Genomic DNA, 24090 nt, shown 5'->3' with positions numbered 1-24090 from the left:
TTGTCATTAGTCAGAATAAGAAAACTATTAGAATACCATAACCTTCTCTACATTAAAGAAACAGCTGCAAAAACATTGCATATTCTTAGGAATTTCTGGAGCCCTAACATAGCTCAGTTTCTAATATTTAAAGCACTATCTGAACAAAAATGTGTCTGAGCAACTCTAGTATGAATTCTTGTAAATCTCCTTAATGTAGGAAGGCTTTAGATTCAAAGAGCATCTCTTAATTTTTTGCAATTGTAGTTTGCATTCATCTGTTTTAAACAAAACTAAAAGTTGGCAATATATCTGTAATATCAAGTGATAACAGCTAAAACTTTGAATTTTTGAAATGAAGTAAATCAATCCCCTTGGGTACCTAATAAAGTACTTTTTCTGGATCCCAAGTTATGAGGCTATAATAAAGTCATATAAATCATCCCACAATATAAAAATTATTTATCCTAACTGTACACTGGGATTTCATATGGCCTACGAGGAGCTCAAGTCCCACAGAAGGTCAATGAAATTTAGGTGGCCAGCTCTAGTATATTTCATCCTTCATTCCTTGTTACTTCAGGATACCTAGTGAATATTTTGGAGAGCAGCATTTAAATACACTTTGAGACACCTTCACAGAGCCTGATTTTTCATGGGGAATGTACCTAACACTCAAAATCAGAGCTCTCCCTGTGACTCAAGCCAAGTTGTCAGAGCTAAGACTTCAGAAATCTTTTTTTCCTGACTCTTGCCCTTAATCAGTTGCACTGTCTGAAATACAAAACTTCATCGTTGTGCTTACATGACCGCATTAAGCCTATGAAGTACAATTCAGTCATTACTAAAACTGTTTCAACTATTGCAAAGTGTAGATCATCTCCAAATAAAATATTCTAAATTGTAAGACATACTGAAAAGCTTCTTGTGTGCATCTTCCACATAATCTTAAAATATAAAAGCCAAAGCAGTGCAAGCTTAGTAGGGGAGAGTCTTTCAGTCCATTCTTCCAAGCTGATACTCCCTCTCCAAAGCTTTATTTTCTTCATTTAACTAAAGGCAAAGTTTTCTGTAAAAATAGCTGCATCCATTGATAAAATGAATGACAGCCTTTTTTGCTTGCTATGGAAACAGCAAGATTTAAGTGCATGAGGTGATGTACAGTTAGGCAAAATAATCAGTTATCTATTATTACTGCTCATTGGATTGCAGTAGTTCAGAGTTTCACATACCACTTTCTAAATGTCCATCTCGGAGAACTCAAAAAGTTTCTCTATCATATGATTTAATCCAGCACAAATTTCAGGTTCTCATCTCTGTGATCCACTGTATTCATTTTCTGAACCGAGAACTTTCCTTACCTTTTTAGGAAAATAATATGAAAATCTGGGACACTAAAGAAAATGAAACTAGGTTCATTAGTGTAGCAAAAACTACTGTTTGCATCGACTGCCCTAACCTTTCTCATCCTTTCTTTGCTGACAGGTTATTTCCTATTACATCTTGGTAAGGGATTTGAATCATTTCATCTTCATACCCCACACTTCAACTATAGGAAGTAGAAACTTATACAAAAGCTTTAGAACAATTTCTGTGTACCCTTGATCTGCAGCACCCCCCCCCCCCCTTAATTTTAATAGTGTTGTCATTTTAATGGTGAGTCAATAATAAGCAATTATGCAGAAATACAGAAAATACCTAACAGGAGTTTACCTTCGATTACACTGTGTGCTGCAGGCATAGTCACTTTTTTGTTTCCTTTTTGCAATGCTTAGTGCAAGAAGGTCCTCACTTATCCCTAGAGGACCTAGGCATTGCTGTATTGAAATAAATTGTGACAAACACTCAGTTATCGATGGTAATAGCAACGAGATGTTGTTGTATCACTGTTCAGTCTAGCTCAAATGTAGGGCACCAGCCTGACCTAAGGATCGCTGTAGTCAGTGAACCTAAAGAAGTACTACTTGACATTCAGATCCTGCTTTGGGATTTTTTGTTTTCTGTGCTTATTGAGGATGCAGTGTGAACTATATTATCTTGTTACAATAGCCTCGGCCATTTTAAAGATATTTTAGCAAAATACAGAGCTTTTGACTCTGAATTCTGCAAACAGTAAATCGTCTCATCAATACATTCTTCACTATTCAATCTAATGTCAGACACTTTAAAAAATAAGAATGACGATTTTTTTTTTTCTTGGAAGAGAAACTTTGGCCCATCTTAAGTCATAACTTGTTCACTAGATGTTATGATCCCTGTATCTGACCTAAGGAATCAGATAGGCAGTAAATAGTCAGTGAAAGGCACTGCTTTAACTTTTCTTTTTTTTTTCCCAAATCTTCTAACACAGGTTTCATTTCACTACATGGATCTTGCAATATAAAGCAGTTAGTGTGGAGACATAAGTGGAATTTCAAACCTGAGCCCTACTCATATTGCTACAGAATGTTTCCTACCGTATGAAGTAGTTGTGTAATTTTTCTTTTTAAATTATAACTTCTTTATTTCACAGTACCTGTTTCTTGTGGCCCCTCTTTCAATCCCCCTGTTTCCATATGTAACTAAACATACCTTCTTCTCTGGGACCAGCCACTGGTACCACCAAATTTGGTACGTTTTAAGTTGAAATGTTCCCTAGAAAAATGAAACCCATTTTATTTTCCCACTTCAATAATTTCCATTGAGAAAAAGGTTCATTGCAAAAGTGGCTGAGGATAAAAACAGACAACTGAGAAGCTCAAGTTTTAAGAAGTGTCTATGTTCATTGAGGTAGCAGTTCAGGAACGATTCAGCCTGATCTTACAGCATCCCTGAAGACTGAATTTGTCCTTTTTCAAGGCTAATTCTCTTCATCTTGAATATTATTTGCTAAATATCATGGAAGAAAAACATAATTTTAGCTGTGATTTGTACTTGTAGGTTGACTTTTGACGTAGGACGCTGTAACGAAAGAGAAAATTATGGGGTAGTAGAAAAGCAAGCTCTTCAGGATGTTAATCAGAATCAGTCTTCCTGTTATATGTTTCCTCTCTCAGGTCTTGACAAGGTGATGGCTTTTGGAGGATGGAGGTTCTCAATATCATCTGTGTGCTGTACCAGATAACAATGGCTTCTGTCAATCACTTGTGAGTTTGCCTTGCTTGCTGCAAACCCTAATAGATGATTATTCTGTCTACTTCAGAGAAACTGGCTCAATGCGTCTTTTTGTTCCTAAGCATATGTCATCTTCCCAAGATAATTAGATGGAACATATCCTTTCTGACCTTTTGCTTCTGCTAGCCACCATTCTTTATTGCCACTCAGGTCAGAAAACCGAAGTATCCTAACCTTCTGGTACTCCTGAAGACTGAGTTCCTGATCATTTCGTGCTTGAAATGCGTAAACAGCATAGAAGGTCTGAAAAGGGAAAGCCACAAAAAACAAAATCTGAGTTCAGAAATGTAGCCACATCTTACCCTGTCACTGTGTATTAGTATGAATTCTGTATACAGAAAATGTGTAGTAGTGTATACAAACCAGTACGCAACTACATGCTCTGCGATTGCTAGACAGACTACAATGAACAGGGCCAAAATAAAAAGTAAAATTGAAGGATCTGGGGAATTCTGCATGTGGAGGAACAAACCAAGCTCCGAGACCTCATCACGTTACTAAACTAGTAAGTTTTTCAGCTCACTCCAAGTGCCTGTTTCTATCACACCAAGTGGCCTTGGATTGGACGGAGAATTTTCCAGCAAGGTTTCCTTGGGGAGAATCACCTTTCCTAAAGCTCCTGTACTCAAATGTGGCACACGGGTCACTTCCGTGCCTTGCTGATCAGCATTGCCACAGCTTTCTTGTCAACAGAAGGGGAAAAATCCCTCAAACTGAGCTATTTTGCAGGTTCCTACTCCATAGGAGAACCTTGAGGCATTGTACGTGGGGTAGGGTAATGCTACGGTGTGTTTTCTGTGAGACAGGACTGCGATTCACCATTTAACTGATTATCTTTTCCTACCTCGTAGCTATTTAAGAAAGGCGAAGAACAGAGGATAACAAATTCCCATGTCATACTGACAGATTAGTGCCAGTCTTTTGCAGTGTAAAAGGAAACCATTTAAATTTTAAGCAGTATCATTCTAGATTTGAAATAGGAAAAACAAGACAACAGGCACAGTGTGTATCGTACTTACATGCTGATCATCCATATCCTGAAAAGCATCAGTCCCTGTGCTGTTAATTGTGGGATTTTCACAGAAGTGAAGAGGTGAGCTGCTGTCACTCTTCTTGTGCCCCAGACTTCTTGTGCTGCTGTCAGTAGAGGGCCGTGAAGAGATAAAGAGGCTGATATTATCAAAATCATCATCACCGAAGTGGTGTTCTGCTACGTCCTTCTGTGCTTTGGCTGGATTGTAAGGCCTCAGGAACGAGGAATACACGTACCCTTTAAGGACTAGACACCAGAATAAAAAGAAAGAAAATAAACAGCGAAATACTGCTAAAACCATTTAAAACCCAACCATTTTATGCAGCTGTCAGTATGACAGAGGCCAGAATGAAAAGAAATCAATATCCTAAAGGAAAGCTGTTGTTGGGATGTTTGTGCAGAGAACTTACTTCCTGTGTCAACAAGCCATCTGCTCGTACTTCCGAACGGGTCCTTTTGCTCCACAACAGCCACCAGTTCTCCTTCATGTAAATCAATATCAAATTCCTGTGTGGCATTGCACTTGCGCTTAGCTTGGTATAGCAATTCTGTGCTGTACGTAGACAACAGCTTGGACCTGTGGCCTTCTGTTTGATGTGGGGATTTGAGCTGAAAGGAAAAAAAATTATTCCCTGGGAATAATGCTGAGGCCATTTCTAGAGCAATACAGATGCATAACAACTAGTGTATGCTGCATGTGGCAACTGGCCCTACATTTTTACACACAGATCAAGGAGTCACACAGCTATATGTAACCAAAACTCCTTTGCATATGCAGCAAGGACCTGTCCAACTGCTATATTAATAGGTGAGCAATAAAAGGCAGATTTTAAACAAATGTAGGAATTTCACTAATTAAACACCTCTTAGTCTGTCCTCTGCTCTCAAGGAGCCAGTGTTTGGTATGTGAACTGTCACTTGCTTAATTGTTTTTCTGTAGCAATGATCTTTGAATTCCTGCGTAATATCACAAAAAAAAGCATAATCCAAAAATCTCTGAGGTGAGCTAAGGTCACATAACAACTTGCATGATATGGCATTAGGCAAAAAAATCAGTGGTACCCAAAGAGTCTGCTTTTTGTGTGATATTACGTTGCTAAATAAGGGCAAGCTGCTATTAACTCCTGGAAGCATATTCACTGAGAGTTTGGTTAGAGGGCAGGGAGGGAGGTGCTGCATATCAATGTGATCTTAACCTACCACAGAAGCAAGAGCACATGTGACTTACTGATGCTAAAAGGAATCCTACACCTTCCTCAGCTTCTCCTGTAATTCTGCACTTGAGTTTTTATTTTACTGTAAACTAGACTCCTAAAAGCTCTGGAAATGACTAATAAGATTGAGAACCAGGGGGACACAGATTTCCTGGTGGATTTTCTGAATCTTCTGTTGTGGGAGTGTATGTGTGTGCATATGTGTGTAAACACCAGTACACATAACCACAGCTGAGGATGAGGAAGAAAAATGTTCTGAATTAGAAGACTAAGACGCACTCTAAGAGTGTTTAACAAAAGAAGTAGTCAAAGTTTACATATACAACATTAGAGTTAACAGGTGCTTAAGGATCTAAGGGTAAGCAGAGATAATTTCAAGTGGATTTTCAAGATAATAACATGAAAACAGAGTGAAAAATCTTCAGAAGTTACTGGTCAATGGAACAGCTTCATTCCAACAACCTGATTCAGCATCCCAGTGAAGAGACCAAGCCCAGACCTCTAGGTAGCATAAAAATGGATTTGTTTCAAAACTGATGAAAAGAGGCAGCTTCACATACAATTCAGGTGTATGGTACTCACCGGAGAAGGGACAGATTTCTTTTTTTCCAAGCTCAATTTTCTCTCAATAAAGGTTGCATTGCTGTTTTCTTTTACAAAATTCAGCTTGTGAACCTCCTCCATCAACTGATTCTGCACTTCACAGATGCTTGAGGAAGACAGCTGCAAACACAAAGGTGGGTTAGATCTCACAAACAAAATAGTAAGGAGATTTGAGAGCGCAGGTTTGGTTTAATGGGCTGAATGGTAGGAGTCAGGAAATCTGACAAGTTACTGCTATTTTCTGCAGAGCCCGTGGTTTGCTAGGTACGAAATGGAAAGAAAAGAAAGGTCCTTGCTTAAAGAAAGTTTCCAATAATTGCTATTAGTTTTAAAAAACACACTAATTTAAGTTAAATCATTAAAAAATATTGTAAACAGTGATGAAGATGAACAGCCTTGCACTTACTCTACTGAGCCACCTGCTTTCAAATGCAAATGTGCATCTCAGCAGCTATCAGAGTGGCCAGTGTGCTGTAAGGCTTGGAGTAGTTTACCCTACAGCTGTGTGTGCAACTGGATGCTGCCACCAGGTTAAAAATCATTGGGTAAGCTGAAGCTCTGTGGCGCTGGATAAGTGCTTTTGGATTATGCCTAACCCCAAATGTATTTGCTGATGTAAACGGAAAAAAGAAAAATACGGTAATTTTGTAGGCAGAGCCTCACAGAAAACAATGCTCGATACAACAGCTTTCAAAACATGAAATGGTCAAATTACAGGGATGCAATTTCTTCATGCGGGAAAAGCCTTCATTTTCCCATTAAACAGTGCGGCTCTATGTTTTGATTCTGACCTTGCTTTCTTAATTTTTCATCTGCCTCTGACTATAAAGTGCTGTGTTCAAGCCTTGATGGAAGGGAATGCTCCAGAACTGCCTGAATACAATGTGTTTCCCGTATAGGGTCTTGCTCTAGTTCAGGTGAGTGGATTTGGAGGTGTGGAAGGCATTGTTGCAGCTGTGTTTTTCAGGGGGTTTAAGTCCTCTAGGCAAAAGTACAACAAAACTGAAACACTGTATGATTTTCATACAAATTAAGAATAATTTCTCAACTTCAATCTTCAGGTAATGATCATAGTACCCAGAAAGAGTAGAGTGGGCTGGAGGAACTGATGCCCTTCTTTGTAGCTCAGATAGGCGTCTTTGGTACCTTTGGCTAGACAAAGCTATTCCTTACTGCCTAGAGATGTCTGCAGGAGCTTCTGCAGCATATTTGGGTTTAAAAGCAACTTGCTTTTCGTATAAATTATTTCATCAGTTCTCCTGACCTGTTTCTCTTTTGCAGTCATCTCTGACTCTGCAGGTCTACCAGTAACAGGAGTGTTCATGTACTTTCTTAGAATTTCTCTTCCTGTGTTTTCTAGGCTACTCAGGATAGATGCTAAGAAACAAAGACAAAAATGCTAGCAGCTGCCTCCTTTTTGCCTTACTGTAATGTTCTTGCCATTACTCTCACTGGAACAGCTGCATTAGGGTAATTCTCAATGAAAAGTCCAGGCCTGACAAAATTTAAGCTCAGAACTTAACCTTTGCTGAGCTTGCAAGGGAAAAAAAACCCAAACCTAACTGTGCTCAGCAGAACAAAGAAAATCAGTGTAGCTTGCAGGTGTGTGTCCTACATAACTCTAGCCAAATCAGAAAGAAAAAAGACAAAAAAAAGGCAGAGCTACACTTGTTTGTAATGTACTTACTGGAACAGGCACAACCACAGCAGAATTTGATTGAAGTGCTTCAGACATAATATTCCTGAGGAGGGTGATGAAGCAATGCAGGCAGTTCAACACAATCTTTTTGGCTGCTCTGTTGAATACCTGAAGTTCTTCCACTAGCTGTGCATTTAGAGCCTCATAGTCTTTCTTTGCCAGGTCCAGCTCTTCTCCTGTTGACCTCTGAAGGTAGCTGTTGTAGTCCAACAACTTGTCATAGCGCTTCTGGATGAGCTTCTGTGGGCCTGAAAACAAGGCTTGTAGCACTGAGAGAGGAGTCAGAACAAGCTTGTCCAGCTGAGCCATCTGGAAAGGTATAAAACAGACGTACTTACTACATTATTCATACACTTGCTCAGACCCAGTAACAGGTTAAGCCTGATGGCAGCCTATCAAGCAATCTGTTAATTGCTCTTCACAAAGCATTGCTGTCAGAGGCAGCTTCAAGCACGGTCTAACATGAGTTAGAATCTCCTTCATAACATCGCAAAGGAGAGGGAACAGTTTTGCAGCTTCAAGTGTCTGGTAATGGTAACGGTCCCTTGGAGCACGCAGCCTGTGGTACTGCCCTTAGTGTGTTACCACTGAGGAACAACTGGGCAAGGATTGGTGAAGTGGTCCAATAAAACTGGGATTTCCGTAACTGGGAAGGACCATGCCAATATACAGTCTAGAGGCAATGAGGTCTTGTTAAATGGCAGTCTTGCAGTCTTGAATGCTATCAAAGCTTTTTTTTTTCCTGGAAACAGCTGTAACTCAATTCCTGTTTAAGCAAACACAAACAATCACTTGATTTGATTAAATTATGTTATGCTTGTTGGTTTTATCTCTCGTAATCAACAAAATTAAGACACCTGGTAAAAAGACAAAGCCTTTCTCAGACTTCTCCATTAGCCTCTAATTGTCTCAAGGGATTAATATTGCATGAAATAAATTTTATTTTTGTCAGTCACTTGTTCAAATACAGCACAGGCTTGGAGTGAGTGAAATTCATCATCATATTAAAGCTCTTGGATGTTCTATGTGAATTAAGTTGTTGGGTTGAATGTGAGAATAAAAGAGCAGCTGTCCGTCCCTCTACCCTCTGTAAGATACCGCAGTTGAGGACACATCCATTTTAGCACCAGAATTGCTCTCCCAAGGCCAAGATGATGTGCACTGGCTAGATAGTTCCTATTTTATTTCCACCTGAAAAACTGAGCTATGTTTAGCGAACCAATTTTTGATGCGTTAAGAAAACAATTTTTCCAAACTGCTGGACCTGATTTCTGGAAGAGAAGAGCATATTGTGGATTTCTGCCTTAAAATTTTCCCTAAAATGTAATGAGAGAGGAAGGTATTCATTATTGACAAATGCACAAAGGAAAAAAAAAAATTTAACCTGAGCCCATTGCTGAGATCTCCATTGGTTACACCCTTTCAGGAAAATGTGTGAAGAACACTATGGGTTGTCCAGTGAGAACATCTGCTCATTGGTGCAATGTCAGGACAAAAGGGTTTTTTAAAAAAACCTTATACATAGGATAGAGAATCCTTGTAATCTTGTAAATCCAAGACAAAGAAAGATAGTAAGTAGAAATTAACATGGTTAATAACAATGTCCACAGTTAAATAAGATTAAGATGGTTTTTTTTAAAATTACATAGACCTTTAGAATAGCCGGGTCATGAGCCAAAAGGAGTTACAAAATTTTTTCTGAAAAAAAGTTTTCTGTTTCATCTGTTGTGGAATTGCTCCTGCTTTGCTTTGATGTTTCTGAATATGGGGGCATCTTCCATACTGAACACATTCACCACTGCAATGATAGAGGGGTACTCCTCTGCACTCTCTGCACTCATTCATTCTAAAGACATTGAAAATATCTTTCTGATTATTGAGATTAATTTTTGAGATTCTCTTTAAAGGCAGGAGCTTCAAAGGAAAGGAAATACAGCATCTTACTTCCCTGTTGTTATCTGGGAGGATGTGGTGTGTCAAAGATCCTTTTGTTTCTTGGCAGAGTCTGTTTTCAGTGTTTGGAAAGGATTTAATGGCTACATTTTTGTCAGCACAAACCTAGGAAAGTATAAGAAAACTTCCATCTCTGAATTTTTCCAGCTTGAGCAGCTGTTTGAAGAAGCAGCCTGCCCCATTTTGAAGAGACATTCTAGTCTACCTTAGTAGAGCCAGGCATTAGGGTTCACGTGGGCCCTGAAAGCAAGCAACTGGTTGAAAAACTGTTAATTACTTTTTTTTTTCTTAACTGCTTTTTAATTCCTATGAGTTATATCTGTCCGAAGGATAGTAACTTACTTGAAAAGGTAATAAAGCTGAGATTTTTCACAGATCTATGATCCCAGGAGCTAATAGTTCATGACGACAACACAGATCACAGAAGTCACTCTAAAACTGCGAGTGTTGGTAACAAACGTAGCAGAGCAAAGATATGCTGCTCTTGTTGAAGCTCAGGTGAAATGTGCAAATTTAGCACAAAGATTTTGGTTTAAGCCAAGGAATTTAGCTTGAGAAGTTTTCTTTAGCTCTTCTAGGGAAAACACAGTGCACTTACACTGAATTTTATCTTATTTCATACAGAAACTCAGCTAAAAAACCCAGTCATCTTTCCCAATGGATTCCTAAGGTTTTTTCTCTTTTCTGTCCTGAGTCTTCCTCACATACACCTGTTTTCTCACATATACAGATAGCTGTGTAACACTGGACGTTGCATAAACTTACAAGGTCTTCACAGAGATTTGCAGCATTGTTCTGTTTTTTCAAACAGTTGTTGACTTCATCTTTGTCTTGCAAGATTTCCTGAAGCCCAGTTATATTCTGTGCAGCCAAATGTATGGAATCCTAAATGAGAAGATGGTAGGAAGATGAAACTGTGTTATGATCTGTTTTAATATACTGCTTTCACTCATGCAGATACTGCAATAGTACTGATGGAGTCAGAAATATTTTCCGTCTGACACCTGTGCAGTTTCTGTGCAGTTTCCAGCCATTGTGGGTTTGTTTACTGTGATAATATTTCCCTGTGGTTTGTATATTTTCAATGTAAACTGTTTAAGAATTAAGTTGGTAACGTTCAACTGGAAAAATTATGCCCCAACCTAATAACTGTCCCACTGGAAGCTAGCTACTCCTCAGCAAGAAGCCAGCTCAAGACCCATGCACTCTTAAAGGCCTCTTTTGGAGGACTAAGTAGGACTACAGTGGTGTATTTCACTTACTCTGAATTTTAATCTTAATGAAGTGTGCATCCATTTGGATAAGGAACTGTCAATACCATTCCAGGCAACAACCCTTGTCAGCTGAGCTCACTGGCCTTCCCCTGTTTGCTGAACCAAGCGAGGAACATTTGTGATAAGCCCTGGCCAGATGGCTATAGATCTTAACTACCTCTCAAATAATCTTCACAGAATCACAGAATCACAGAATGTTAGGGATTGGAAGGGACCTCGAAAGATCATCTAGTCCAATCCCCCTGCCGGAGCAGGATTGCCTAGACCATATCACACAGGAACGCGTCCAGGCGGGTCTTGAATGTCTCCAGAGAAGGAGACTCCACAACCTCTCTGGGCAGCCTGTTCCAGTGTTCGATCACCCTCACTGTAAAGAAGATTTTCCTCATATTTGTGTGGAACCCCCTGTGTTCCAGCTTGCACCCATTGCCCCTTGTCCTGTCAAGGGATGTCACTGAGAAGAGCCTGGCTCCATCCTCATGACACTTGCCCTTTACATATTTATAAACATTAATGAGGTCACCCCTCAGTCTCCTCTAAGCTAAAGAGACCCAGCTCCCTCAGCCTCTCCTCATAAGGGAGATGTTCCACTCCCTTAATCATCTTCGTGGCTCTGCGCTGGACTCTCTCTAGCAGTTCCCTGTCCTTCTTGAACTGAGGGGCCCAGAACTGGACACAATATTCCAGATGCGGCCTCACCAGGGCAGAGTAGAGGGGGAGGAGAACCTCTCTTGACCTGCTAACCACACCCCTTCTAATACAGCCCAGGATGCCATTGGCCTTCTTGGCCACAAGGGCACACTGCTGGCTCATGGTCATCCTGCTGTCCACTAGGACCCCCAGGTCCCTTTCCCCTACGCTGCTCTCCAACAGGTCTGTCCCCAACTTGTACTGGTACATGGGGTTGTTCTTGCCCAGATGCAGGACTCTACACTTGCCCTTGTTATATTTCATTAAATTTCTCCCCACCCAACTCTCCAGCCTGTCCAGGTCTCTCTGAATGGCTGCGCAGCCTTCCGGTGTGTCAGCCACTCCTCCCAGTTTTGTGTCATCAGCGAACTTGCTGACAGTGCACTCTATTCCCTCATCCAAGTCATTAATGAATATATTGAATAGTACTGGTCCCAGTACCGACCCTTGAGGGACTCCGCTAGACACAGGCCTCCAACTGGACTCTGTCCCATTGACCACCACTCTCTGGCTTCTTTCCTTCAGCCATCTTCATGTCTGTTTTGGGCACACTTATGCTTTGAGGGCCTCGTGCCATCTACAAAGCTGGCAAGTTGTCCAAAAGAGGGAAAAGTTGGTAAGTTACAAGCCAACCCACATCTTCGGAGAGGAGGATTTAAGCAAAGACTTTTACAGCACTTGAGCACTCTGTACATCTAATGCTAGCCCTCAACACAACCTAGCAACAGCATGAAGGAAGGAGTCCTCACATCCCAAATACATATTTTAGGACATTTTAATTCATGTGACTGCAACTCAGTTCTTCCATTTTTAATGAGAAGCAGCTGGTGCTCCACTGCAGCAGATGTGCGTGACCCATATGATGGCTTCACACAGTGATGAAAAGTAGTGACTGTGCCACCAGACAGCACCTTCTTTGCTGCACTGCACCCGTGGGTCTCCATAGAGCCTGCTTGTGTAAGGGGAAAACCGCAGAAGTGTGGGCTTCAAAACTTTTTTGCCATGGGCTCAGTAATGCAGCAGCAGTACAGCTCATTTATTTAATATTGTGATATAGACAGGCCTGCTTATGAATAATTCAGTGTTGCCTAACCAGTGGCAGAAATGTGTGTTAATCTGGTTACGGACATGGTTTATGGCCAAAGATTTCAAAAAGGCCTTTACCCACCTGTAGATGTTCTGAGGAGAGTGAAATGTTCTTCACACACAATTTCACAGTCTTCTCTAAACTTCGAAACAGCTTTTCTTCCTTATTAAAAGTTTGATCTTTTACCTAAAATAGATGTTTGCACTGTTATTTTGGCAGCCTAAAACAGCCTGGCTAACGAAAGAAATGTTCAGAGTGCTGCTGGAAAAATCCCAAACCTTCCCTGAACTTCTCCCTTTGAAAATACAACAGATTGGCACCTAATTCTCCCAAGCTTCAGTTTTAATCCAGGAAAAGTCAAAGGCATGGGGCAACATGACAGAGAATTTAATTTTTAATCCTTGTGGAAGTAGGGAGTTGCTTTATTACAAGCACACCTATGTGTGCCAATAAAACTCTTCATTTTCTGTATATTTTTGTTCCATTTGAGGAAACAATGGTGAAAATTGTGATATATTCTTATGTCATGGCATTACTTCCCTGGGTGCTCATTTGTGGGTGATGGGGAGATTTCCCCCAGGCAGGCTGTAGATGGAGCTGTTACCTCTAGAGCAATGCCAGCTCTTCAGCTAGAAGCCTCAGCTCCTGGAAATAGGCTGATACTACTTTTTCATGCTAGCTGAAAAAAAACTGAAAATACGTTTATTTCTGCCTACTTGAGGAATTTGAGAAATCTCAAGTCTCGTTTTCAGTGGTCTTGCTGTAAGGGTCACAGCATGTTTCAGAGATGTGAATTTGGAACATAGCCTAATTAAGTAGGAGAGGCGGCTGAATCTTTAACAGATATATTCTGCTTCTAAAATGATTCTCAAATGTTTTAAGCTTAATTAAAAAACAAAACAAAACAAAACAGAAAACAGAAGCTTCTAAAGAAAAAAAAATCATGCCACCTCTTAAACAAATTTAATTCCCTGGTTTTCTCGGATTTTAAAGCTTTGCTGCTGTCCCATTCTGAATACAAAAATTTCCACTGTACAAATAAACGAAGAGAAAAAATAAATGTGGGTAGTTTGCATCAGAGAAAGGGGGAAACCACTGATAAAAAACAAAACAGGAAAAAACGGCACGTATCTTGTAAAGTCACATCTAGAAAGGCAAGTGACCTTATATAATCAGCCATCTCATCTAGTGAGGTGTACTGGACATCGTTTTCAAGGTCAGCTGTAATTGATTTTCTTTGAGATTTAGATTGAATCTTTCCTGAAAATGTTTATCCTGCTAGGTTTTGAATTACAACCTCGAAATTACGAAACAGCGTTTTATTTTTGGCCAGACCCGTCAGACATCACAAGGTCCTTTGCCTCTAGTAGTTTTGATGATTCCAGGTCCTTACACACGTAGAGGCAAACCCTATGGCCTTTCCTAATCAGAAGTATTGCTCATCTTCCTTGGTGGATTCAGAACTTGAATGTTATGATGAAGAGCAAGACGGACTGAACGCATTCTCAGCACCAACAATAACTATTGCCAGTCTATCCACAAAAAGCTGATCTCAGGCTGAGTTTCACAAAACTACCAGTCACTTCCTCTCTGCTGAAGATCAGAAGTTTGAGAAACTCTTAGACAAGAAAGGAAAAGGTGGAGAATGCATTATGTTATTTTCTATTTCAATCACAAAGATCTTTCCTGTCTTCTGTGACAGTCAGAAAATGACTTTATAAATGATGCAGAAAAAAAGCAACACCACAAACTCCATTTCCCACATGTTTTAAAAAATGCCCGGTGCAAAAGCAGAAGTGAAGCTGCCAATGCAAATCTGCAGTTGGATGAGTAAGTACCTGAGGTTCTCCCCCTGTCAGTAGTTTCAGGTGGCTGGTGACCCTCTTGGATTTCTTGCTAATGGAGTGGATATTCAGCCGGGAAAACTTTTCTTTAAGGGTTTCATCATCATCATTCCTCTTATACTTCAGCACTGCAGACAGAGAATTTTATGACACCAATACCCTGTATTCGCAGGGCTTTTCACAGGGATGGGCACATAAGTATGAAACCATTTGAGAGCAGACACTTTGATGTCACTTGCCATAATCTTGTGTGAAAATGCTTGAGATGATGAAAACCCTGTTATCAACGTTAGCCTTGGGAAGAATGAAGTTAGGGCTTCAGTGTGGCAAGTTTATAAGAAATATAGCTATCACTGCATCTTAATTATTATCAGTGTTTGCAACTGCATTACAGACAATGAACATGGATGTAACATGAATTCTTTCATCATTTTCATATTTCTGGAGTTACCAGTCAGATAACATAGCTGGCTGAGGACAAGTGACATTAAGGCATCTGTTACCTTCTTGAAACCCAGAGTATTACGCAACTTGGGTAGCACCAGACAAAACTGTTGTAGTGATATGACTGGACCTGAAACCTCTCTTGTAATTGCCAGCCCAAACCTACAAAGACAGAAGAATTTACTATGCCTTTTTCTTACCTAAATCTTTCCTCCTTTTAAGTTCATTGATGTTCACATTAATGTTTTTCATAGCAAAAAGGGCGTCTTGTAGCGCCTTGAGGTCAGGGTGAGAAGCAGGAGTTGAATTCAAGAGTTCACAGAGTAACAAGGGATATTTCATCACCCGTTGCACTGGTTTGATCATCAGGGATCCCATGTCCGTTAGATTTGGCTTTCCTCTATAATTTATAAAAAAAAAAAAATTGTCACATAAGGAGAAACTCCTTGAAGACAAAAACTTATTTCTGTCTAGTCATTGAAGCTGCTGCCACCTTTTATATCCTTCAGTTGAGCTTTCAACTACAGAAAATGTCAAAACCAGAGCAGTGCTTTGCACTGAGTCACAGAAGTGCAATTACCACTTCAGTCAAAAAATAAGATACCTCTGTCAGGGAACAGGGGTTGATGTAAACGAAACCCTCCTCTCGCCCTCTCAATGAGAAATCCAGATGGGGTCTGAGTTGTCTGTATTTTCAGCAATCTGCCAGACTATTGCTTAGACATTACCTCAGAAACAGTCCCACTCAGTCTGAGGGTGCGTGTGATACAACTTACACACCACAACACCCAGGAAGGGAGATGTAGGTGGAAGAGCAAATAAGAGGAAGGTTGAGAAACGCACGTGAGCGGGGCTACTACATCCTGCTCTGGCCCCTCAGGCTTAAATTTGCGATATCTCCCTGCTGTGAGTAACTAGGATGCCCATTCACGGCTGCATCGCTGCTCACAACATCCCTCAACTCACCACAGTGACCGTTAAGGTTTACTGTCTTGTACCTGTGGTTTTTCTTTGCTGGCTGTCAGTAGGTTATTTCTAACGACGCCTGAGCTTCCAAAGGGTGCCAGATCTGGCCTGGGAAAATGCTGAACATACATGATGTTCACCCAGGCTTGATCCAACCTACTGGAAGTCACCTTACACAAAGGCAAAGCAGGCAGCTGCCTGGGGTGGCAGAAGGAGGAAGGTAGGAAGGTCACAGCTTCCAGCATGGGTATGGGGAAGCCCTGCGGCTCCAGGCTGCATCCCCACTGGCTGGGCAGGGGCAGCAAAGCAGCTTCCCAGGCACCGAAGCAGTTCAGGCCATCAAGAACACCCTAGCTCTCTGGCCTCCATGCAAGGGAGTTACCAGCCAGCTGAATTCATACTCCAACCCCACTCTGGACAAAAGCCTTTGCTCACTCTCTCTAGGCTTGATGGGGAGAGGCTGTGCAGTTTGCAGGCCATCACAACAGCCCAGGAGAAAACTGGGGAAGGGCACGAGTACCTTCATTACTTTCCATGTGGCTGGTAGAAACATGGAGTCTCCCCGGAGTAGGTAACACCAGGCAGCCAAGCTCTAGGGCCAGGGCCAGCCATGATGGAGGCTCCAGCAGCAGGACAGGCATGTCCATTGATCTCTCCTTGTTACAGCACACTCCTGAGCAAAGCAGGCAGAACTCTAGCACCAGTGCTGATACGAACTGCCATTGGCACACAGACCTCCCCTTTGAAACTGAGCGTGAGCTCTTGGTAACAGGGTGTAGGGCAGTAAAGCAGAGTAAGCTTTCCATTTGCATGCCCAAAAAGGCTGCTTTGGAGGGGAAAAGATTGTTTGACGTTAACTATGCAAGAGTTAATGCTAGGCGAAGAAGGATTTCTGCATATGGGAAGATGGAATAACACAATGTAGAAGGAAAGTACAAAAAACAGGGAACAGCCACTCGGTTTTGCAGGCTGACATCTATTGTTTTGTCCAGCAGAAAGAGTAAAAGAGGAAAAAAAAAAGCTTTCATTCCCACTTTTATATGTATAACAAGTACAAGAGCCAATCCTTAGTGCTGACTAATTAACTAACGATTTGAATGCCTTTGAGAAGAGACATCTGCGTATTTAAACCATCTCTCTTGCACAGGCATTATCTGTAAAAAAGTTCTGCATGAAAAAAATTAACAGTAGATGCCTTTTAAGGCTTCTTGATGTCCCCAAACCTTCTCATCATTTCAATCCCCCTCATTTCCCCTGTATCCTACATTAAATATAGAGAGTTGTTTTCCCTTCTTTCAGCTTCTGGCAGCAATAATGAAAAAAAAAAAAATCTTAAATTGTTATTGTTTTCTCTGAAAAGCCCCATGAATGCAAATCTATAAAAGCTGCCTCATGAATGGAAAAATCTTCAAGTGTCTTCTCTTTATATAGTTGCACTTTGGACAGCTGCCCAAGTGATAAACAGCCCTCTGTTTGCCTATCTGCATGACACAGTCTCGCAATATGGTTCGAGAGATAGTAGGTTTGTTATAAGATAATGACTCCCTGGGGCACTAAATGCCACCAAGTTCAACTCATCTAATTCTCCCCAGCAAGATTAGCTGATGATAGCCGCTCTCCCTGGACGAGTCCCATTTGCAACGCGCCCCGTTAGGACGCACCAGGCCGCCGGGCAGGACATGGCCTCGCCACGCAACCGAAACAGGCGAGTAACGGCTTGTGACATCTATTGTGCAGAAAATGAAGTTGCTAATTCATTTGTGATGCTACTTCAGCCTTCCCCACCATGTTATTGTGAATTTAGCAAGTATTCTAGGTCACATGTAGCTGTACTAATCTCATCGCAAATTATTACCGTAGCTCTGCAGTAAATGCAGCTGGCTTAACTGCAGTGAGCTTCACAGCATGCCCTTCCTCCCTCCTCCCAACGACAACAAAGTCACAAAGGCAGAAGGATTCCCGCCTGCTTAAAAAACACATGGTGGTGAGCTATGCAAAGACAGGTGATTCAGGGTTTAGCTCTCAACTAGGTCCAGTGGCAAACACGAGAGCCAGTGCTGTACAGCGGGGCTGAGGCCGGTGGCATGTGCAGCTTGGCAGTTTTGAAATGGTGTGCAGGCACCATAGGCTGCAGCGCGACTTAAAAGTCTCGGGCTTCAGGGCTTACTGTGCATGAGTTCATTTTAGTACAAGACATGTAGGGCAAATAATTCACCGTGCCGTAAGACTCTCATGCAAACCCAGGGAATTCACTGAGGCTGCACAGTAGTTAAGCCAAGCAGAATTTAACCTATCGAGCTGCTAGCAAAGGGCAGCACTCTCTGGTATTTATGTAATTGTTTTCTTGATCATGCTTGAATGAAAAGCAATCTGAGAGCAGCAGCATCACAGACCGTTTGGGGTGAGTTACGCCGTATTTTCCAGTTCAACGTTAACCAGATTTTTGGGTGCGCTCCTGCCCAAAGGCTGCTGAGACTCTGCAACCTCTAAGCTGAGTTGCAGAGGATGGCATTTCTGAGTGCCCTGCCAGTCAGCGGGGAAGGCAAACGCCACCGCACCGCGCAAGGTAGCTCAGCTCAGGGAGGGTCCCGCAGATAAACCTGGCTCATTGCACTCTGCACAGCTTTATACGAGACAGTTTAACCCGACAGTGAGTTGTAGCCTACACTCCACCGGAAACTGTTTGAAGGAGAAAACTAGGCATTTATTTCTGATAGGGTTACGCAAGGCAGAGCAGCCAGTCTTGTGCTATTTCTACAGGTGTTGCTGTCTCACATTATCTTATTGTGACTCTCTGGATATTTTGTTCCTCTTGGAGCCCCACTCCTTGGGAGACAGGAGTATACAAAATGTCCCTTATCAAAATGCAGAAAAACTATTTCCTATCACAGACTAAAGCTTGAAAACCCCAGCTGTAGAATTGCAACATGCAAATCCTTCAAAGTGTATTTTACACTGATCTTATTTGTGATGTGCAATTGACCGACCAATTAACAAATTCTCTGACTTTACAGGTGTTCCTCTCCTACCAATATAGAGCACACTTGCTCCTCTTTTCTCTCTTAACATTTATGTCTGGGGTTGTAACCGTTTTCTTCACTTCAGCTAACCCCTGCCCTGACCTCTCCCTGCAGGTAACTTCAGGAGATGCTGCATTCCAATGATCCCAACCTGCTGGATGTCCAGAAACCGCAGCTGTGATGATAAACTATCCTTTATAGCTTTTCAAAGATGTCACATTTGGCACAGAAATCCCTTAACCACAAGTTATCAGAGTAGTTTTCTGAGTGAGTATTCTGGCAAAAAGTGTTGCAATGAGCTTGTTCTTTTCCGATGTTCTTCCAGCCACTGTCAGAGGGAAGATCCTAAGGTGGACTTCTCATATGGGGCTACCAAAGGGGATGTCACCTTAGAAACAGCTTTACCTTTGAACCTAATGTGTATTGTACCAGGTCTACAGAGGCCTATGCGAAATGATTTCAGTGTCTGGGTTTCAAAGACTGGCACAGTGTTTTTGACAAGCACTCTTGCAGACCTCAGAGCTCTCTAAGCACATTTATAAGACAGTGAGGTGATAATAAAGGGCTCCGAATGAATTGGCAACCAAATTAAGTAGCTTCATAAACCACAAGTTTTGAAAGATACTGCAAAGCTAGTGCAGTCATAATCAGAAAACTAGACAGGCTTAGGGAAATTAAAACTCAGAGTCTTTATCACATATGTCCTGGAAAAACTGGGTTATGCTGACTCAAAAGGCTTGTGTTCTTAAAATTTCCACGTGTACAGTTTTAAGCGTACTGAAGATAAATTAAAGATATTTTAAAGATTATTTTACATGTCAGAAAGGCATAGTACTTACTCTTCCTCATATATCTTTCTGCAAAAGAGAAGAAAACAAAACATATATTAGATTCCTCCTAAAAGCATTTATACAGATCAGGGGCCAGATTCTCAGATACACTTCAGTGACACAGAGCAGCTGTAACTGGCCAGTTAACTTGGGTTTATGGCTGCTGTGTGTCAGCAGAACTGCACAAAACAGCCAGAGGGTACTGGTGAATCTGGCCCTATATCTCCCAAATGAGAAAGCTCTGGCTATAAGACCCAGCCTTGTCCTAAACACTGTTAGAGAAGGAAGTTTGGGTCACTGTGCTAACAACGGTAAGTGACATGAAGTCCTTAATACAAAATAAAATTAAAACGTGTCATTCTTATACTTTACATACATTCCTGTCTACTCTCTTTAAATAGAAATGTATTTCTAAATGAGAAAGGATGCATTTCAGCCTTTTAGGATATAGAATCAATGAAGCCGTTGTTAAGTTTTTTGTAGGCTACATAACAACTGAAACTTCTTGAGAGTAGGATGGTGTTAATACATATATTGAAAGTAGCAGGGACATACAACTGTAGTTTGGAAGCACGCAAACATGCACATAGAATATTTTCCTTATGGTATGAATTCACTCAAATGCAAGAGAACCAAAATGTCACTCCATCTCTGCATTAGGCTTTCCTGACATCACATTGTCAGCCACTGCTTTTTGACTGCCTGCACTCCTATCTGCTTGCCCACCAGTGCCTAACTGAGCATCTGGAAGCTGGTGCTTTCATTCCTTCTGCACTGTCAGCACTTTGCGTGCTTATGACGTCCCTCTGCCCCTGTAATAGTTGACCAAGGTACTTCAGGCTGAAAGCAGAGCAGGTAGTTGCCAGCATCCTTTCATTTTTACCAGCTGCATTTCTTTGGCTAAGCTAGCAAACAACATCCCTAGTTTGCATAATCGCTGTTGAAACACAGGACTCTACAGAATTCGGATTTGCACGTCTCCAAGGCAGACACCTACATTTTAGGATGAAATTTCTCCTCTTCTGTCAACAGGAGGAAGAGGAATTTCAGCGTGGCTAATTAAATCTGATTTGCCTGTACAGATGTGCAGAGTGCCACTCTCACATTGCTCCTGATATAAAGTTGTTTTTCACATGGTAGATATTACTCGGCTGAGGAACAGAAGCCCCTAGTAACGTTAGCCCATTTTAATTTTTAAAAAATGGAACAATATTCTTTCCAAGGAAAAAAAAGTATTTAAGAAGTAAACATTCATCAAGAATAGTTGTCACCAGCCCCTGTATTTATTATGTCTCACAAAAAAAAAAACAGCCTATAACTTATTTAGTAAAAATGCTGCATAATTTTCTTCCTAGGGTGAGTATTCTCCAATCAGTAGTAATGGATTTAGGTGACCACAGCTCTGTATTTGAGTGTGCACTTTCAGGTCTTTATATTTGAATTGGCTGCACTCTTTAGGCGCTGGAAAAAACACAATGTAGTATACATGCACCAGTGGTTTTTTTGTTGGTTCCTGTTTAAAGGCTAATCAGGAAAGAACAAGACAAAACAAGGCTTCATTGTGAGGAGGCTTTGTCGCTTCCTGCTAGCAAAGGCTACAATGGCTCAGCACAAAATATCCTTTCTCTTCAAAAATCCCAGCTGTGATGTTGGAACAGGAGCTCCTCTTGCTCACTCTGGAATTCAAGAGGTGGCATCCACCCTAGCATGTACGTGCGTGCTATATTTTATCTTTATTTCCTTCCATGTCCCCTCGCCTCAGCAGCACGGATGAATGAATGACAGTAGCGGCTTCTCTTGATTAGCCAGAAAATAATATTGTAGGCATCAGCAACTAAAACACCCCCTTAGGGGAGATACCTGGCCAGCCGTTAGCCTGAAAGCCTGAGTTTATATGAAAATCTATTTCTTTCAACTTCCAGGGTAGCTAAAACCTAAGTACCCTGCATATATACTTTGTTATGTGTTTAATAACTGGACATGTTGCACAAAATAAGCCTTATTTTCAACATAATCTGTCTTCAAAGTGAACATTTCTCTTTTAATGTTGTTACTATTTTCCTCTACCACTCCAGATTTCACTTGGACATACTTCCCATCTCCTAAATCTTAACATGTCTCTGCTGACTGATCACTAACTGGGGCGTGGTTGAAATATCTGTTGCTGATGTACACTCCATTACTTGTGATAGCTTTACATCTCTCCTACAAGCACGCAGCATGCACCTTTCCTGGAGCTGGAGCTAGACCTCTGATCTGAAGGACTGGGGCGTGTTCCCTTCTGACAGCTCTGTGTGATGCATTTGGGAAACTGAGGGGACAAGGGGATTCATGGGTGGGAAGAGAAGCACTCTCCGTGGAGTGGATGAGCTGGTTCCTGCAACTGGCTGCAGAAGGAAACTGCACTGGAGGAAAGGTGGGTCCGTTATTCTGCGGCATCCCCACTTCTCAACACATTTCCCCGAGGGGCTGGCACTGGAGGCGATGGCACAAAGCACCTTCCACTGGTGGCACTTTGCAGCTTGCTCCAATGCTGATCGCTCTCAAATACCCCCATCGTGAGGGGTCCAGCACCACACAGCCACTCCAGATCCCCGGGGCCTTGCAACAGGGGCCCAGAAACACCTGTGCATATGAATAGCTCCGTTACAGGCAATTTTAATTCAAGCAATAGAATTGCTGAAGATGGGGGCAGCAAGTTTCCTGGGAGCTGGGCAAGGCGCTCCCAATAGTCCATGATATGATGCAGCATTTTTTTTTGCCAGTATGGGGCACTGAAGCTAAAGGAAGAGCAACCTTTCTTGCGCTATTTTTGGCCATCTTAGAGAGAAAGAAATCTAATCATGGCCCCTGGCTTGTCATCCTTTCATGAAAGCAGCATAAGCCAGAGCTCCCAGCAAGCCTCATAAAACTCTGGATTTACAGGGGACCTTTCATCTACATCCATTTAAAATGCTCCCTGCCAGGCAACTGACTATGGACGGAAATCATCATTTGAAAAGATCTTACTTTAAGGACTGTACACAGTGTCTTAAATGCTGCTTCAGTTCTTCATCCTTTTCATAGGATTCCAGCATGGTGTGTGCATCATCGTGGCGATAGCAGTAGATTTTATATGTGTCTTCTAGCGGGCCTTTAATCTGCAAGAACACTTCCCCTGTTAAGGAGAAAAACAAAGCGTGTCAAGCCAGACAACAGCATCTCAGAAGGAGTTTTATTATTCCACCACATTAGCCGTGAGCTAAAAAGGCTGGCTTCCACTTTACTTCCCTTAGAAACGATCTTGCGTGTTTATGTGCATTATTTATTACATGTATTTCTCAGCTGCTCATCTTTGTCATAGCCAGGCACCATTATATCAGTGTTAATGCACAAAAATTCCCTCAGGAAAAGGCATGAAATCTCTACACCTCACACCCCTTCATACACAACTCCCTAATTCACTGCCCCAGCTTAATGCCCCTTCAGTGGAAACCACACAGGAGAGCTTAATTGGTAAGGGGAGACCATTTTTGTGTCATGGGCTGGCAGGAGGGATGAATGTAAGCCTGTTAATTTTCCTTTTGACTTTTTTTTCAACTGAATATGAGCTTAAATGGGTTATAACAGGAATAATGACTCTATCTCCTATTAGCCATTTCACTTTTATCTGTTTTGCAAAATCCTGAAATGGCAATTTTTATGGCCTAGAATAGAGATTTTTCTTCACATGACAGAGGAACAACTTCCACCCCTCCCGTAATTAAATAAAACCGCTGTGGATTACAGCCATTTTTATATAGGATCTAGGTTTATATACAACTGAAGGGGGAAAAACATTTCCATTTTCAGTCCTCCACACCACCATTTTCCTCCAAAGAACAGTTAGGAATTTTAGAGGCACTAAAGTAGTCCTGCGCCCATTTCCCATTTAATTCTGGTGCCTAATTCTCTCAGCCTAAAACTCCTGTGTTGGTTTCTGTGTATGTGAGAAATATTATCCGAATGGAGGAGGCATGCTTCATCTCTTCCGCTGAGACGTTCATTCGGTTCTCACACCCTCACATAGCAGTGCCCTGGTCAGCATCTTTGGAAATGCATATAATAAAAACCAGCAATGGTGAAAACTTCCGTCTTGGGCATTTTCTGAAAATTACATCTGTGTGGCAACCAGTCCGATGTTTTATAAACATTTCTGTTGAGTTATAGCAATGATTATTAAAGTTAAAAGCCAAACACCTCATTAATTGGGAGCTCTCTATTCATTCACAGAGTGAGCGCCAAGCTGTCAGGCATCCTGCGTGTTTCATCCTGACCGGAGT

The 24090-nt window shown here is 41.5% G+C and overlaps 1 protein-coding gene and 1 long non-coding RNA gene across 2 annotated transcripts in view; one reads left to right on the top strand and one right to left on the bottom strand.

The window, feature by feature from the left end:
- Positions 1–3189: 3189 nt before the first annotated feature.
- The window catches only part of ARHGEF38 (Rho guanine nucleotide exchange factor 38), a 45206-nt gene continuing 24305 nt past the window's right edge, over positions 3190–24090 (bottom strand). Inside the window, exons 4-14 of the mRNA XM_068403663.1 lie at positions 22799–22946; positions 19799–19816; positions 15174–15373; positions 14524–14657; positions 12767–12871; positions 10400–10519; positions 7670–7990; positions 5962–6102; positions 4576–4774; positions 4152–4411; positions 3190–3375 (exon numbers count right to left, since the gene is read on the bottom strand). Coding sequence (XP_068259764.1) covers positions 3190–3375; positions 4152–4411; positions 4576–4774; positions 5962–6102; positions 7670–7990; positions 10400–10519; positions 12767–12871; positions 14524–14657; positions 15174–15373; positions 19799–19816; positions 22799–22946 — 1832 coding nt within the window. The remainder of the gene's footprint in view (positions 3376–4151; positions 4412–4575; positions 4775–5961; positions 6103–7669; positions 7991–10399; positions 10520–12766; positions 12872–14523; positions 14658–15173; positions 15374–19798; positions 19817–22798; positions 22947–24090) is intronic.
- LOC137664965 (uncharacterized) lies at positions 17540–23930 on the top strand. The gene is made up of 3 exons (XR_011048417.1): positions 17540–17644; positions 19074–19226; positions 21865–23930. It is a non-coding gene; the product is annotated as an uncharacterized lncRNA (long non-coding RNA).

The sequence above is a fragment of the Nyctibius grandis genome, chromosome 6, assembly GCF_013368605.1.
Source record: "Nyctibius grandis isolate bNycGra1 chromosome 6, bNycGra1.pri, whole genome shotgun sequence".
NCBI lineage: Eukaryota > Metazoa > Chordata > Aves > Nyctibiiformes > Nyctibiidae > Nyctibius > Nyctibius grandis.
This window is presented reverse-complemented; position numbering and strand designations above follow the sequence as displayed.